We start from the raw sequence: 15,914 nt of genomic DNA on the forward strand, positions 1-15,914 counted from the left end.
GTTTGTACAGACAGTTGTGATGTTCGTTCAAATTCTTTGTGGGGGGGGGTGTGGGTGGGCTGGTGACTCCCCAAGGGCGGCTGTGCCAAGGGAAGGAAGCCTGCCTGGCCACGCAGGTATGACAGCTGTCATGTTCCTGTAGTGTGTTGGGAGTGGGGGCTGCTCGCTCCTCTTCGGCCCCAGCTCGGTCCCTTCTAGGGCCTGAATGGCAACCTGACACGCCTCCCCGCTCCGAGGGCCTCCAGGAGGATCAAAGGTCTGCAGATGCTCTGAGCACGTGCAGAATTCCGTTTCCAATCCCCGGCGGTCTTCTAGGGCCTGAATGGCAGCCCCACACGGCCCCTCCCCCCCCGGGAGGTTCTGAAAGGGCAGCAGGGGTCTCTGAGCGCGTGCAGAATTCCGCTATCCTGACTCACGCCAATTCCTTTCGCTCCCTCCCACTTCCTGCGCTCGGTGGGCGGGACTTCCGCTCCTCAGGTGACAGCAGTAGGGCAAACAAAGGGGCCCTTTTTTTTTTTTTCCCCTGCTGCGCTCCGCCCCCGCCGGCCACACGTCAGTTTTTGTCCCCTCTCCGTCACGTGACACGAACGTCACTCCGAGGCGGGACCCCCCTCGTTTCGTCACGTGACGCGCCCTCCCGACGACTGTTTACGTTGCTACGCGATGACGTAAGGACGCGCCGGGAAGGGGCCGTTGCCGCCGTTCTTGCGCCCGAGAGCGGCCCGCGACGCGCTCCCCCGCCCCTCCGCGAAGGTCTCTGTCGCGTCCGCGCGCGCGCGCCGTTGCCATGGCGGCGGCGGCGGCCCCCCCCTCCGGGCCTGGCGCGGCCCCCCCGGTGGCGGCGGCGGCGGCGGCGGCGGCGGGCGAGACGAAGGTGATCTACCACCTGGACGAGGAGGAGACGCCCTACCTGGTCAAGATCCCGGTGCCCGCCGACCGCATCACCCTCGGCCACGTCAAGGCCGCCCTGGCCCGCCCCGGCGCCAAGTACTTCTTCAAGAGCATGGACCAGGACTTCGGGTGGGTGGGGCGGCCCCACTCAGCCCCCCCACACGCAACCCCCCCCACACACGCAGTGGGCGCTGGGTTGCCACCTCCAGGCGGGGAAATTCCTGGAGTTTTGAGGGTGCAACGCAGGGAGGGCTCTTCTCAGGCTCTGAGGCCACAGAGCGGCCGCTTTCTCCAGCGAAACACATCTCTGTGGCCTGGAGGTGGGAGATCGACTCCAGGCACCACCAAGAGAGCGACAGTCTACCTGCCTGAGTGCCCTCCTCTGGGCTGGTGCACCCGTGGCTGCCTCTTTGCGCTTCCCAGCAACCACAGGGCGATGGTGGTGGCGGTCCTTTAAAAACCCTTGTCTCTTTCTGTTGTAGGGTCGTGAAGGAGGAAATCTCGGACGACAGCGCCAAGCTGCCCTGCTTCAACGGCAGAGTCGTTTCCTGGGTACGAAACTGGCATCGTCCCGTGAAGGAGGGTTTCGATAACCCTGCAGTTGCGTTGTCTATCCCTAGCTCCAGTAGCTGATAAACCACTGGAGGGCACGTAGCGTCGGGCCTGAGAGAACTGACTGGTTCCAAGATGGCCTAATGCCAACTCTTCTTCTCCTTCAGGCACATCCTTGCATCTGAAACAGAAAGATAGCTGGACAGGTGTTCTTCACAGGGCTTGTTTACAGAACGTGCTGCAGGAACGCCAGCTATTGCTAACCTGATGCGCAGGCGCAAGCTGGGTTTTGGCTCTGCTCCTAATGCCATTGAGCAAGTCACTAATTCTTATTGAGAATACGCAAACCCACAGCATAAGGTTTTTGGGTCCAGAAAATGAGAAATAGCGACACCGTCTTATGTATTGTTTTAGCTGTATATGATTGATACGATTTTTCTCTTAGAATATATCTGTGTGTATACTAGAAATGACATGCATCATTATTAAGTTTTGTTTTAAAGGATCTATTTTTTTTTGTTTGCTTTTGGCTCTTAGGATTCCTTTGTGTCTTTGACAGCTAGATTCAGTTAGCTGGGAGCAGGATTCAAGTCCAGTTGGCGCCTTCGAGATTGCCAGAAATCAAAAAGTCAAAACTCCTTTCATCACATGAATGTTTTTGTGGAGATTTCTGAGTTCTTGTATCCCAGTGAGAAGGTGGGAGGGGAGTTACAAACAAGGAACTCAGGATGCAGAGATATACGTTCGCATTGTAGTCAGCTACGTTAGAGTGGAGGAGAAATGCTGGGCCAGAATTATTAGCATTTTGCGAATCCCTAAGATGCTACTGTACTTGAATTTGGTTGTTCTATTGCAGACCAGCAGAGCTACCCTCAGAAAGTGTAACAGACGCTCGGTCTGTTCAGTTATTTTGGAGAAACAGAGTTGTGTTTCTAGCTTGTTGCCTGTTTCTGGTCTTCTAAGATTAGTCCTGTGTCGCACCTTTGTGAACTAGAAAAGGAGAAAAAATGTCAGTGTTTCTACGGCAGGGGTAGGGAACCTGCGGCTCGAGAGTGGCTCCACGAGCCGAGCCCTTGCACTGCCCTTGCACTGTGGCTCCACGAGCCGAGCCGCCAGCCCCATCCTTGCCCGCCCTGCAGGCAGCAGGGTGGGCGCACCAACTGCCCGCGGTCGGCTGGGCCGTGCCATAGGCTTCCCCTCTCGCCCGCCCCATTGGAGCGGGGTGGGCGCTTTCCCAGCGGCCGGCAAGGCCGAGCCGCCTTCTTCATCCTTGCCCACCCTGCAGGCAGCAGGGCAGGCGCATCCATGCGCTTCTCAGAATGAGTGGAGTAAAAGGTTAAAAAACCCCAATATATATATATAGTGTTATCTTTATTTTTTTAATGTCAAAAATTATTTGCGGCTCCAAGTGTTTTCTTTTCCCGTGGAAAACGGGTCCAAATGGCTCTTTGAGTGTTAAAGGTTCCCTACCCCTGGTCTACGGCAATTGTTTCCATTTGTGATACTGTGTGACACTTCCAGCAACCAGCTTCCTGATGTGCTTGGTGTAAATGTGTTGCTGTGAAGTCTTGTAGGCTCCATTTGATTCTGTGCCAAATGAGTTTTCATCAAGGAGGCAGACTGGGAAAGTCGTATCTAGCTCGTGTATACCTTCTTTTCACCCTGCGCAGCTTGTGTCTTCAGAGACTCCTCAGCCCGAACCTCTGCCTCCACCCCCTCCCATAGAGGTACGACCAGAGCCTTCACCACCCCCGCCTCCTCTTCCTCCATTGCCCGTGGAGCGGACAAGTGGCATTGGGGACTCCCGACCCCCTTCTTTCCAGTGAGTAAAGGGAGATGGAATGTGGGGTGCCCCTCTCTCCTGGCCATGTATCCCAGGAGAGGAAGTGATTTAGCCAAAGAGAACTGCCATGTTTATTTTCTTATGTTTGTGGGAAATGTTTCTGGGATCCCAGAGTCAGCTGACTGTGGTGGTTCTGGGAAGGAGCCTCCCGGCAAAGTCTGAACAGGGGTTGCTGGGAAGAGTTCATCAGCAGCCTCTGCCTTGGTTTTGCAGTCCGAACATCACAGGCAGCCGTGAGAACTTAGACCATGAAACCGAGCCGGAGTCCGTTGTGTCACTCAGAAGGGAGAGGCCACGCCGCCGGGAGAGCATGGAACAGGGAGGTAATCATTTATTTTTGTTTATATTATTTTGTTGTACGCATAGCCCGCTTTTTAAGTGAAACTGAAGGTAGATTACACTGTGAAAGTTGGTGTTGGCAGGGGCTGATGGGATTTGTAGTCCATGAACATCTGGAGAGCCTCAGGTTGCAGACCCCTGTCCTAGAGCTAACTTTTTTGGGCCTAAAGAGTGTCCCAGATTGACCTCTGACAGACTCACTTCAGCCTTCGTTTTGATTCAGTCTGGTAAACTCTGCCCACACTTCTGAGCAACAGATACCTGCACAAGGTATAGTGTCAACCTGAAACGATTCCAAGGAGGCTTCTCTGATGACTTTACCATCTTTCTTCTTGTTTGTCCCTTATTTTGCCATTTTTATTTGTTTAATTTTTAAATAAAGTAAAAGAGTCCACTGCCTTGATCCCTCTTAAATTTTTATCAGAAGAATAACCCAATTCAGGGATTTTCCCCGTTTTGGTTGGAGAAAAGACTTGGCCAACTCTTGTAACGGGGCAGCTCCCAGCGAGTAGTTGCTCTAAGTCAGGGGTCTTCAAACTATGGCCCTCCAGATGTTCATGGACTACAATTCCCATCAGCCCCTGCCAGCATGGCCAAGTGGTAGGGCTCATGGGAATTGTAGTCTATGAACATCTGGAGGGCCATAGTTTGAAGACCCCTGCTCTAAGTCAAGAGCTCTGTAATAGGGTCATCTCTGACTGTGGAGCAACTGATAAGCAGCACGAGAGGATTAGGATTTCTGAAGCAAAGCTGGAGAGGTGGGGAACCGGCGGGCACTTGGGCATTCACCCGACTTTTCTCCTCCCCGTGCCAGGGAGCCACCGACTGAACGGGCAGTCACGGCTGGAGCGGCACCTGGCCGGCTACGAGAGCTCGTCCACTCTGCTCACCAGCGAACTGGAAACCACCAGCTTGTGTGACTCCGAAGACGACGACACCATGAGCAGGTAAAGGGAGCAGGCCCTGGACTGAAGCGGCACCTCTGTAGCTGAGGGCTGACTTTAACACTTCCTTTGGGATCTCAAGATTTCCTTGAGATATGAGAGGGGGGCCCTCACCAAAGGCATTGCCCCCGTCTCCCCACACCTGCTGTGAATTGGCAGGAGGTGATGGCATCTAGGAATAACTCAGGCCAGGGTGGTGGGGGAGAAGAAGTAATGTTGAGGTGCTTGTGTAGCAAATGCTGCATGGCTGGATGTTATGGCTTCTACAGCAGTCCAGGAGGAGTTGCATTTCCACCTCTGTTTTGCTATGTAACAAAAACCCTTTGCAGCAGATTGTGTTGCTGTTCCTTGAGGAAGCTCCCTTAGTTTTATTTATTTATTTATTATGAGATTTCTAATCTGCCTCACCCCCGAAGGGCTTGAGGCGGCTCACAAAATAGCTGCTCTTTAAACAACAATCAGCAAAACATTTCAAATACAAGAATGCAGCTTAATTCATTAAAAACTTAAAACTTTAAAAGCTTAAAAATCAATTACAAGTTACATACCAGTTAAAACAACAAAGAGCCCGATCTAAAGGCCAGCGGAGGGAGGGGATAGGTAGGACCCAAGATGGAAATCAGGGCCCGACCAGATGGAAGGCAGCAGCCTCAATGGGGGGTAATAAAACCGCGGCCAGCCCCCCCAAAGGTCCGGTGGAATAGCTCATTCTTAGGCCCTGCGGAACTCACCAAGGTCCCGCAGGGCCCGGACAGCTCATGATAAATGGACCGGAAGTATTTTGGAATTTGAAGGTGGAGAAGTGAGGGCGAGCGGGTCAGTTTACGGGCTTCCTGTGAGCTCAGTGGCAGTGGCATTCCTGATGTGGTCCTTTTCGCACATCTTGCCTCTCTTCCTGTCCGGGGCGGGCAGTGCTGTGGCAGGGCTCAGGGCGTACAAGCAGCTCTGATCTAAGCTCGCTCAGGGTCGGAGGTGCCAGCGGCCCAGGATGGGATTCTCGGATGCTTGATGGTGGCCAACTGGGGAGCGGCGGAGCTTGCCGGGGCGTTGGGTCTGGGGGCAGCTGTCCTGTACCTCCCTGCCTGTCCATCAGGCACGGAGTGGGGGGGATGCGATGAAGAAGGCTGGGACTCAGGTCGATGGCAAGCAGGCCACCCTAAATAGGGGAGGAGCCAGCAGGATAGGCCGACCCGCTGAAGCAAATGGCCTTTGAAGTGAAAGCTCTGCTAGACAGGAAAGAAGCGCAGCCTGTGCTTTTCCCACAAGGCTTTGGTTTAGGAGCCTGTATTTCCCTTGCCAGGTTCAGCAGCTCCACCGAGCAGAGCAGCGCCTCCCGCCTGCTGAAGCGCCACCGCCGGCGACGGAAGCAGCGCCCCCCACGTCTCGAGAGGGTAGGGACAGGGGCTGCCGAGGGCTGGCTGCAAGGGGCGTCATGTGACGGGGCCGCCCAGGCTGCGGGGGCGGAGAACGAGAGGGGAAGGTGGCTTTCTGTGCCCAAAGGGGGCTTCCCACCACATTGACTTTCCCTGCCTTCCCCCCCCCCCACCCCTGCAATCTGTTTGTTTCAGACTTCCTCTTTCAGCAGCGTCACTGACTCTACCATGTCGCTCAACATCATAACGGTGACCTTGAACATGGGTAAGAGAATAACCGCTCTGGGGGAAATGGTTGGGAGTTGGACATGGAGTAGAAGATGGGGTAGAAAATGTTGACAGAGAGAAATTTTTCTCTCCTTCTCACAATCCTAGAACCAGGGGGCATCCATTGAAAATGCTGGGGGGGAGAATTAGGACTAACAAAAGGAAACACTTCTTCACGCAACGTGTGATTGATGTTTGGAATATGCTGCCACAGGAGGTGGTGATGGCCACTAACCTGGATAGCTTTAAAAGGGGCTTGGACAGATTTATGGAGGAGAAGTCGATCTATGGCTACCAATCTTGATCCTCTTTGATCTGAGATTGCAAAGGCCTTAACAGACCAGGTGCTCGGGAGCAACAGCCGCAGAAGGCCATTGCTTTCACCTCCTGCACGTGAGTTCCCAAAGGCACCAGGTGGGCCACTGCGAGTAGCAGAGAGCTGGACTAGATGGACTCTGGTCTGATCCAGCTGGCTCGTTCTTATGTTCTTATGGAGGATTTCGAATGTGGAGCAGGGCATGCAGGGTCCTGAGCGCATGGGGGAGAGGTCCACAGTGGCAGGGCTTCAGTCAGATCTTGAGCGACCATTGCCACGGGTTGGCCGGAAAGGCGGGTATCGTGGCAGAGGCACGAGAAACTCAGGATCTCTCTGTGTGAGGAAGTCTCTCAGGCATCAGTCCGGAGCAGACTTGAGGTGCGCCGGCCCGTTGGGCAGCTGGCTGGATTCCTGCCTGCAGGGCTGTCCTTTCCCTTGAGGGGAATCCCAGCCTTCGCCTTGGTTTCCTCCCCTGCTCAGAGAAGTACAACTTCTTGGGCATCTCCATTGTGGGCCAGAGCAACGAGCGAGGAGACGGCGGCATCTACATCGGCTCCATCATGAAGGGCGGGGCGGTTGCGGCAGACGGCAGGATCGAGCCTGGGGACATGCTGCTGCAGGTGAGCCCGGCGGGAGGCGGAGGCGCTCAGTCCCTGCGGGATTTCCACTCTGGCAGTGCGGGGAACAGGAAGCCGCTGGGTGGGGGTCCCTGCGTGGACAGACTCAGGCGGGGAGGGGGGGAGCAACACCTCCACGGATCCCAGGCCTGATGTGCTTGCCTGCTTCTCTCCTCTCAGGTCAACGACATTAATTTTGAGAACATGAGCAACGACGACGCCGTGAGAGTCCTGAGAGAAATTGTCCACAAGCCTGGGTAGGTCTTGTTTTGTGAGAGTCCTGCGGGTTTGCCGGAAGCGGTGGGGGGAAGGGGCGTCGTGGCACTCCCGGGGCCTGGCTCACATCCTCCCTTTCTTTGCAGCCCAATAGTGCTTACCGTCGCCAAGTGCTGGGACCCCTCCCCTCAAGGATACTTCACCCTGCCCAGAAGTAAGCAACAAGCCCTCAGCTGCTCCATTGAGGGGCTCCTGTGGTTCTCCCCTCCTTTGTGACTGCCGAGGGAGAGCGGCCAGCCAGAGAGCTTTAGAACAGAATAAGGAAATGAGGCTGGGTCTCCTTCATGGCCCCCGAGCAGGATGATCTATGAAATTAATGTGCTACGTCCAAAACAATATAAGATTCACAAACACGCGTGGCACATAGGCACTGACTCAAGCAATTTATATTACCTGTTAGTTTCTTGTAAAGTATGCCAAATTGTTGGCTATTAGACTTATCAAACTATTATATCTCCATAACACATATATATCTCCACTTTAAATCCAATTCATTCAACAATTTATTACGTCGACCTTCTCTCAAGTCCATAATCATGTATTTGTTAAACCAACAATGTCCATAATCTTGTAAATATTATTGCGTCAATGACCTCAGCTTGACTTATACTCTGAGACACTGTCACTTAGCTGTAAGCTGTAAAAAAAGCCAGGAAGGACGCAGTTACTTTATAAAAAGAAATAAACCTTCACTCATGGCAATAATAAGATGATATAAGGATTATTATGTACAGAATCACCTGTTGAGGGTTCCTTATCAAGTGCATGAACACTTCCCTTGAAGAAGACAGACGAAAACACGATAATCAGCGTGAAGCGTTTGGGAAGCACAATGGAGTGGATTGAAATATATACAACTGAAAATGATGAGAAATTTGACTGCCCTTGAATTGGGACAGTATTTATAAGTAATTCAAGCCACCAAACCAGGATTTTCATTAATTGTCATGAACTTATATTACAGTCACAACGGGTGACATTGACGCAATAATATTTACAAGATTACGGACATTGTCGGTTTAACAAATACATGATTATGGACTTGAGAGAAGGTTGTCTTGTAATAAATTGTTGCATGAATTGGATTTAAAGTGGAGATATATATGTGTTATGGAGATATAATAGTTTGATAAGTCTAATAGCCAACAATTCGGCATACTATACAAGAAACTAACAGGTAATATAAGTTGCTTGAGCCAGCGCTTATGTGCCACGTGTGTTTGTGAACCCCGAGCAGGATGGTCTGGGGATGGGGCAGCGGAGGTTCAGGATAACCAGAGGGTGAGGCAGATTCTGACTCAACCAGACCTGGGTGTATAAGAATCTGTCACTCCATGCCTGCTGAGACCAGCACATCGGGGCCCGCAGTGTTTTCTGGTATCGCAGCCAGGCGGAGGAGCAGTCTCCCTGCTTTGGCCCCATATGTGTTTATTTTTAATTTTATTATATTTCTACCCTGCTCCTTCTGGCCAAAGCTAGGCTGTCTGCTCTCTCTGTCTTTTGTGTCCCTTTAGGACAGTGGTGGCGAACCTATGGCACGGGTGCCAGAGGTGGCACTCAGAGCCCTCTCTGTGGGCACACGCAAGCAGAGTTCCCCCCCCCACACACACACATATCTAGGCTGGCCTGGGCCGCTGGGCTCGATTATTAGCATTAAATTATTATTATTATTATTATTATTATTATTATTATTATTATTATTATTATTATTAGCATCAAACCTATTAGCATTATATCTAAGACCTAGTTTTGGGGAAGCAGTGTAGGTAACCCTGTTAAGCACTGTTAAACCCCACTGATTTTCATGCAAAGAACTAAAGCACGATCCTTTACCTGGGAGTAAGCTCGGTTGCTGGCAATGGGGCTTGCTTCTGAGTAAACCCTCCTAGGGTCATGATTCACCCATTGGAAGAGTTGCATGGTTGCTTCAAAGCAAAGCCACCGAATATGACTAAGCTTACTCCTGAGTAACGCACGCCTCAGAGCGAACCGTTTTTTCTAAACTAAAACCTCAGTATTCAGGTTGAATTGCTGTGGTGGCACTTTGCGATAAATAAGCGGGTTTTGGGTTGCAATTTGGGCACTTGGTCTCGAAAAGGTTCGCCACCACTGCTTTAGAACATAGGTGTCAAACTTGCGGCCCTCCAGATGTTATGGACTACAGTTCCCAGCATCCCCTGCCAGCATGATGCTGGCAGGGGGTGATGGGAACTGTAGTCCATACCATCTGGAGGGCCGCGAGTTTGACACCTGTGCTTTAGGGCCTTCCCCCACTCAACTCGGACCCCCTCTTTCCTCCTCCAGATGAGCCGATCCAGCCTATCGACCCAGCCGCTTGGGTGTCGCACTCCGCTGCCCTGACCGGGGCCTTTGCTGCTTACCCGGGGAGTAGCTCCATGAGCACCATCACCTCAGGGACCTCCGTCACAGAGACAGAGCGTGAGTGCCCGTTGGGGCCGCTGGGGGCCGGGGGGCAGCACAGCGGCGCGGGGGAGGTGGCAGGCCTCAGGGTGGGGCCGTCCTCTGTGCTGCAGAGTTGGTGAAGCGACGGCAGGCGCCAGAAACGCCCTCTCCTGCCTTTTGAAAGGGCGTGGCCGCAGGTGAAGGGGCTCAGAGGGCAGCAGGGATGTATTCTAGGCCAACACATCTGTGGGCAAAGCTGGGAGGGGGCTGTCTCTTGGAAGCTGGCAACTGTGTCCCCTTGGAAAGAGTTTTATATCATTTCGCTCTTCCGCCGGGCTGACTCCAGTGGACGGAGGCGGCAGTGGGCGTTTGCCGTCTTCCTGAAGGCAGGGGGGCTTTTTTTTTGGTCTGCCTCTTTGCAACCTTTGGAGTGTCCAGTCGCTGAGTAGGGCGCCCCCCTCCTTACTCACTCACTTTACCATTCTATTTTTGTTTACATCTACGTTACCCTCCTAGGGAGGAGTCCGGCCATTCCCTCTTTTTGGGGAGGCTTATGGGTTATGGGATGCCTGTTATTATGTATTGACCGCTGTTTTAATGGATTTTAATGGATTTTAGTACATATAATAATTGTTTTGTGGTCACTATTGTGGTCTTTTGTTATAAACTGTACGTATGTTGTTGTGCACCGCCCAGAGCCCCTTGCGGATGGGGCGGTCTACAAATCTAAACAATAAATAAATAAATAAACCCCATCTTTCTGCAGAGAGGCTTCTGTAGGGCTGTGGGAAATCCACCTGGACCAGGGGTAGGGAACCTGCGGCTCTTCTGCCCTTGCACTGTGGCTCCATGAGCCGAGCCACCGGCCCCATCCTTGCCCGCCCTGCAGGCAGCAGGGCGGGCGCACCAACTGCCCACGGTCGGCTGGGCTGCGCTGCGGGCTTTCCCTCTCGCCCACCCCGTTGGAGCAGGGTGGGTGCTTTCCCGGCGGCCGGCGAGGCCGAGCCGCCAGCTTCATCCTTGCCCGCCCTGCATGCAGCAGGGCGGGCGCATCCATGTGCTTCTCAGAATGAGCGGAGTAAAAGGTTAAAAAAAAACCCAATATATATATAGTGTTATCTTTATTTTAAATGTCAAAAATTATTTGCGGCTCCAAGTGTTTTCTTTTCCCGTGGAAAACGGGTCCAAATGGCTCTTTGAGCGTTAAAGGTTCCCTACCCCTGGACTCTTCCCTTTTCGTACGCTCCCCTGGGTTGTTGGTGCCTCTCTGCTTAAACGTGGGAGAGGAAGGACCGCCTCACGCCTTGAAGGCCTGCAGCCTGGTCACCAGACTCCCTCACCCACTCCCGGCTCCCTTTTGACGAGGAGCTGGTTTTGGTGCTTGCTTTGAAATCCGTGAGTCTGCTCACTTCCCTTAACAACCCCCCCCGCCCTTGTCTGTCTTTAGGCTTCGATGACTTCAATTTGTCCATCCACACGGATATGGCCTCGGTCACCAAGGCAATGGCCTCTCCCGAGTCTGGCCTGGAGGTGCGTGACCGGATGTGGCTGAAGATCACCATCCCCAACGCCTTCCTAGGTAACAGCATAAGAACATAAGAACAAGCCAGCTGGATCAGACCAGAGTCCATCTAGTCCAGCTCTCTGCTACTCGCAGTGGCCCACCAGGTGCCTTTGGGAGCTCACATGCAGGATGTGAAAGCAAGGGCCTTCTGCTGCTGTTGCTTCCGAGCACCTGGTCTGCTAAGGCATTTGCAATCTCAGATCAAGGAGGATCAAGATTGGTAGCCATAGGTCGACTTCTCCTCCATAGATCTGTCCAAGCCCCTTTTAAAGCTATCCAGGTTAGTGGCCATCACCACCTCCTGTGGCAGCATATTCCAAACACCAATCACACGTTGCGTGAAGAAGTGTTTCCTTTTATTAGTCCTAAATCTCCCCCCCAGCATTTTCAATGAATGCCCCCTGGTTCTAGTATTGTGAGAAAGAGAGAAAAATTTCTCCCTGTCAACATTTTCTATCCCATGCATAATTTTATAGACTTCAATCACATCCCCCCTCAGACGTCTCCTCTCCAAACTAAAGAGTCCCAAACGCTGCAGCCTCTCCTCATAAGGAAGGTGCTCCAGTCCCTCAATCATCCTCGTTGCCCTTCTCTGCACTTTTTCTATCTCTTCGATATCCTTTTTGAGATGTGGCGACTAGAACTGAACACAGGACTCCAAGTGCGGTTTCACCACTGCTGAGGGCGGGGGGGGGGGGATGTTTCAACCCCCCCACCCTCCATTTGCCAAAATGAGACAGCCAGCAACAGCAGGGACTGGACTAGCATGGTTGCTCTTGAGATTCTGGCTGGCTGTGTTTGGGGAGAGGGCAAGCCCCCCCCCCCCCTGGCAACCTGACCTGGGGCCTTCCCTCCTCCCCAGGGTTCCAGCACACAGTGGTGGACTGGTTTGGCACGCCACCCGTGTGAAGAGGCCTTCCAGAACACTTGGCGAGGAGCCCAAGCCAAGTAGAATGCGCCCAGCAATCCTCCTGAAGGCCGGCTTCATCCGGCACACGGTCAACAAGATCACCTTCTCGGAGCAGTGCTACTACATCTTTGGGGACTTCAGCGGCTGCGAGAACTGTAAGCTGGGAGCCTTTTCCCTGGCTGGTGGGGCTGGGGATCTGGTCTCCTGAGCCTCCTGGGTGTGTTTAGTTTGCCCGGTTTGTTTAGAGCTGGGTGTGCTCCCCTTTCTGGGGCTGGTAACCTTTTTTTGAGAGTCCTTCGTATGCTTTGAGGCTGTGCTAGCCCAAGCTCTGTGGGCACCTTTAGCAAGGCTGCCAGCCGCCAAGTTTAGACGGGAGCTGTTCAGCCATTTAAGCAGTGGCGGGAGCTGTTCAGCCATGGAGCTGTTCAGCCATGGAGCAGCAGTGGTGTAGGAGGTTAAGAGCTCAAGTATCTAATCTGGAGGAACCGGGTTTGATTCCCAGCTCTGCCGCCTGAGCTGTGGAGGCTTATCTGGGGAATTCAGAGTAGCCTGTGCACTCCCACACACGCCAGCTGGGTGACCTTGGGCTAGTCACAGCTTCTCGGAGCTCTCTCAGCCCCACCCACCTCACAGGGTGTTTGTTGTGAGGGGGGAAGGGCAAGGAGATTGTCAGCCCCTTTGAGTCTCCTACAGGAGAGAAAGGGGGGATATAAATCCAAACTACTACTCTTCCTCTTTTCTTCTTCTTCTTCTTCTTCCTCTTTTCTTCTTCTTCTTCTTCTTCTTCTTCTTCTTCTTCTTCTTCTTCTTCTTCTTCTTCTTAAGCCCCAGCCTAGAGGAGGCCGCTCCGTGCTGCTTCTGCTGCTCCCACAAGCAGCCTGAGGATAGAAGGTCCCCGAGTGTTGTCAGGATTTGCTAGTTTCTGCCCTCTGCCCTGCGCCTGTGCCTCAGACTCTGCCCTTCTCCTCTGTCTGCCTCCCTTGTTGCTGGGCGCTTTGGGATGTCTTGGGTGCTGGAAGCAGAACTGTGTTTCCTCCCCACCGCACACCTCCGGCACCAGAGACACCTGGAAGTGGTCAGAATTGCCTTCGGCTGCTCCTGCTCTCCAGCCTCCGCGCCACTTGGTGGCTTCACGCCTGGTTTCTTCTTTCCTTCCCCAGATATGGCCAATCTCTCCCTGAACGACAACGACGGCTCCAGCGGCGCATCTGACCAGGACACCCTGGCCCCTTTGCCTCTGCCGGGCACGACCCCGTGGCCCCTGATGCCCACCTTCTCTTACCCGTACCCAGCCCCTCACCCGTACAGCACCCAGCCCCCACCTTACCACGAGCTGTCCTCCTACAGCTACGGCATCGGGAGTGCCGGCAGCCAGCACAGCGAAGGTAGGGTGGCTGGCGCGTGACTCCTTGACCAGAGAGCCCTCTGAGGTTCCTGGTTGGGGCCAGTGTGGGGTGTGGCTAAGGATTCATCTAGGACCATGGTGGCGAACCTTTGGCACTCCAGATGTTATGGACTACAGTTCCCATCAGCCCCTGCCAACATGGCCAGGCCATGCTGGCAGGGGCTGATGGGAATTGTAGTCCATAACATCTGGAGTGCCAAAGGTTCGCCACCACTGAGCTAGGACCTGGGAGAGCCAGGTTCAAAAATCCCCACTCTGCCGTGGAAGCTTCCTGGAAGACCTTGGGCCAATCACAAACTCTCAGGCCCTAGCCCTAGCCTACCTTGTAGGAGGGTTGGCGTAAGGATAAAATGGAGGAGAAGAAACAGTGTTACAGCTGATTGGGGGCAAAAGGCAGGTTACGAATGAAGAAAATAAATACGTCAATCCAATCCAATCCAAAAACCTTTATTAGGCATAAACCAGAAGTACCGTACATTCCAAATACAAAAACAGGATCATTGTTACATATCATGTAGAACATGGATTAAAAATGTAGCAACTGCTTCAGACATTTCGACATGAGGGCTGTTCAATAGCTTAGACATTTTTTGTTTGTCTGAGAGAAACATCAATTCTAAAGGTAGTAAAGCTCCCAGATCGGTTCTAATATCATTATACCTCGAACAGTAAAGCAGGATATGAGGGATTGAGTCCATAGCGTTGGGACAGTACCGACAGCAACGCCCACTTTGTGGGATGTTCAGGAAACGACCTTGAAGGTAGACAGAGGGGAATGAGTTGCACCTTGCTCTGGTCATGACCCATCTGCACTTATAATTAACAAGCAGTTCTAAGTATACAGCAAGGCTAGATTTCGGGGTGGGGGGGTGATCCCAAAGTATAGAGGGGAACAGGAGCTTTGTGCAGCACTCAGGAGAGATTGGTTTTCCTGGTCGTAAAATAAATACATAAGTACTGGAGCTTGCTGGGTAGAGCAGGGACTGTGCTGGCAGCTTCTGAGCATTCTAGGGAGGGTGTGTGTGTGTGTGTGTGTGTGCGTGCGTGCGTGCGTGCGTGCGTGTGCGTGTGTGTGTGTGTCAGTCCAGTGGGGTTGCCAATTTTGTGGGCCCGGAGTCTTCCTCCTTTTGTATTCCAGTTGTCTTTGTGAGGGGCAGGAAGGAGAGGCGGGAAGAACCACCCCGGCCTCTCCGCGGCTGACGTTTCTTTTTGCTTTTTGCCCTCCTCACTTGCCACAGGTAGCCGGAGAAGGCTCCTCGAACCAAGCATGATGATGGAGGCCAGGGCGGCTTGGGCAACCGAGGGCTGTGGGGCTGGCAAAGCACCCAGAGGAGGGAGAGAAGGCAGAGGTGCAGATTCAAAGTCGGGGCACTGGCGGGAGCTGCGAAGTCCGCAGTATTCGAGCCAGTTCCAGCGGCAGCCAGCGCGGGGGGGCCCTGGTGGGGCACGGCGGGGAGGCGGCTTCGCAGCGGAGCCAGCACAGCCTGCACTCCCACCACTCCCTGCATGCGGCGTACGCGGCTCCCGGGGGCGTGCCTCTGGCCTACAACCCCATGGTGGTGATGATGGTCCCGCCCCCCGGGCCCCCTGCCGCCGCGGCAGCCGTGCAGCCCCCCGGGGCCCCTCCTGTACGCGACTTGGCCTCCGTGCCCCCAGAGCTGACAGCCAGCCGCCAATCATTCCACATGGCCATGGGCAACCCCAGCGAGTTCTTTGTCGACGTGATGTGACCCAGAGGTCGCCGGCTGCCCCCCTCCCACTCTCCACCTGACAACTCCGGCCTGCTTTTTTGTGGGGTTCCAGCCGTGGAAGTTTTTTAGCTCCAAGGCTGACCAAAAACTTTGCCTGCTGGTGCCCTGTGAAACGGCCCCTGCGGATATCTGACCACCCGCCCTACCAGCGCCCCGCCTGGTGGCCGGACTGCCCTTGTTCCCTGCCCCCGCCCGGCTCCTGCTCTCGCCTTAAAGCTCCTTCCGCCCCCAAGTGGAAGGACTTGAGTTCCATCCTGGGCCAGCAGAGCCGCTCTCTTCCGAGCTTCTGCCGCCTTCCAGACGGCTCTCGGCAGATAAGCCCCCCTCAGTTAATCGCATTTGACCGGCTCAACCCTTCACCTGGTGACGTCCGTATTTTTTTTTGAGCCTAGCTTTAATCAAGCAGTGATCTCAGAGTCCTCTAGAATCCTGCTAATTCCTCTGCCCTCTCCTAGTTTCCAGT

General features: G+C 53.7%; 1 protein-coding gene across 1 annotated transcript; it reads left to right on the forward strand.

Annotated features, from left to right (window-relative positions):
• Positions 1-666: 666 nt before the first annotated feature.
• On the forward strand, positions 667-15,914 carry DVL2 (dishevelled segment polarity protein 2). Its single transcript, XM_048516846.1, is given in 16 exon segments — positions 667-1,020; positions 1,374-1,443; positions 3,114-3,265; positions 3,500-3,609; positions 4,440-4,572; positions 5,870-5,960; positions 6,138-6,207; positions 7,006-7,145; positions 7,323-7,399; positions 7,505-7,572; positions 9,723-9,857; positions 11,269-11,400; positions 12,256-12,450; positions 13,456-13,680; positions 14,939-15,006; positions 15,008-15,914. Coding segments are annotated over 16 exon segments (2,322 nt in total). The 5' UTR covers positions 667-787; the 3' UTR covers positions 15,431-15,914.

Source organism: Sphaerodactylus townsendi, linkage group LG15 (assembly GCF_021028975.2).
Source record: "Sphaerodactylus townsendi isolate TG3544 linkage group LG15, MPM_Stown_v2.3, whole genome shotgun sequence".
Classification (NCBI taxonomy): domain Eukaryota; kingdom Metazoa; phylum Chordata; class Lepidosauria; order Squamata; family Sphaerodactylidae; genus Sphaerodactylus; species Sphaerodactylus townsendi.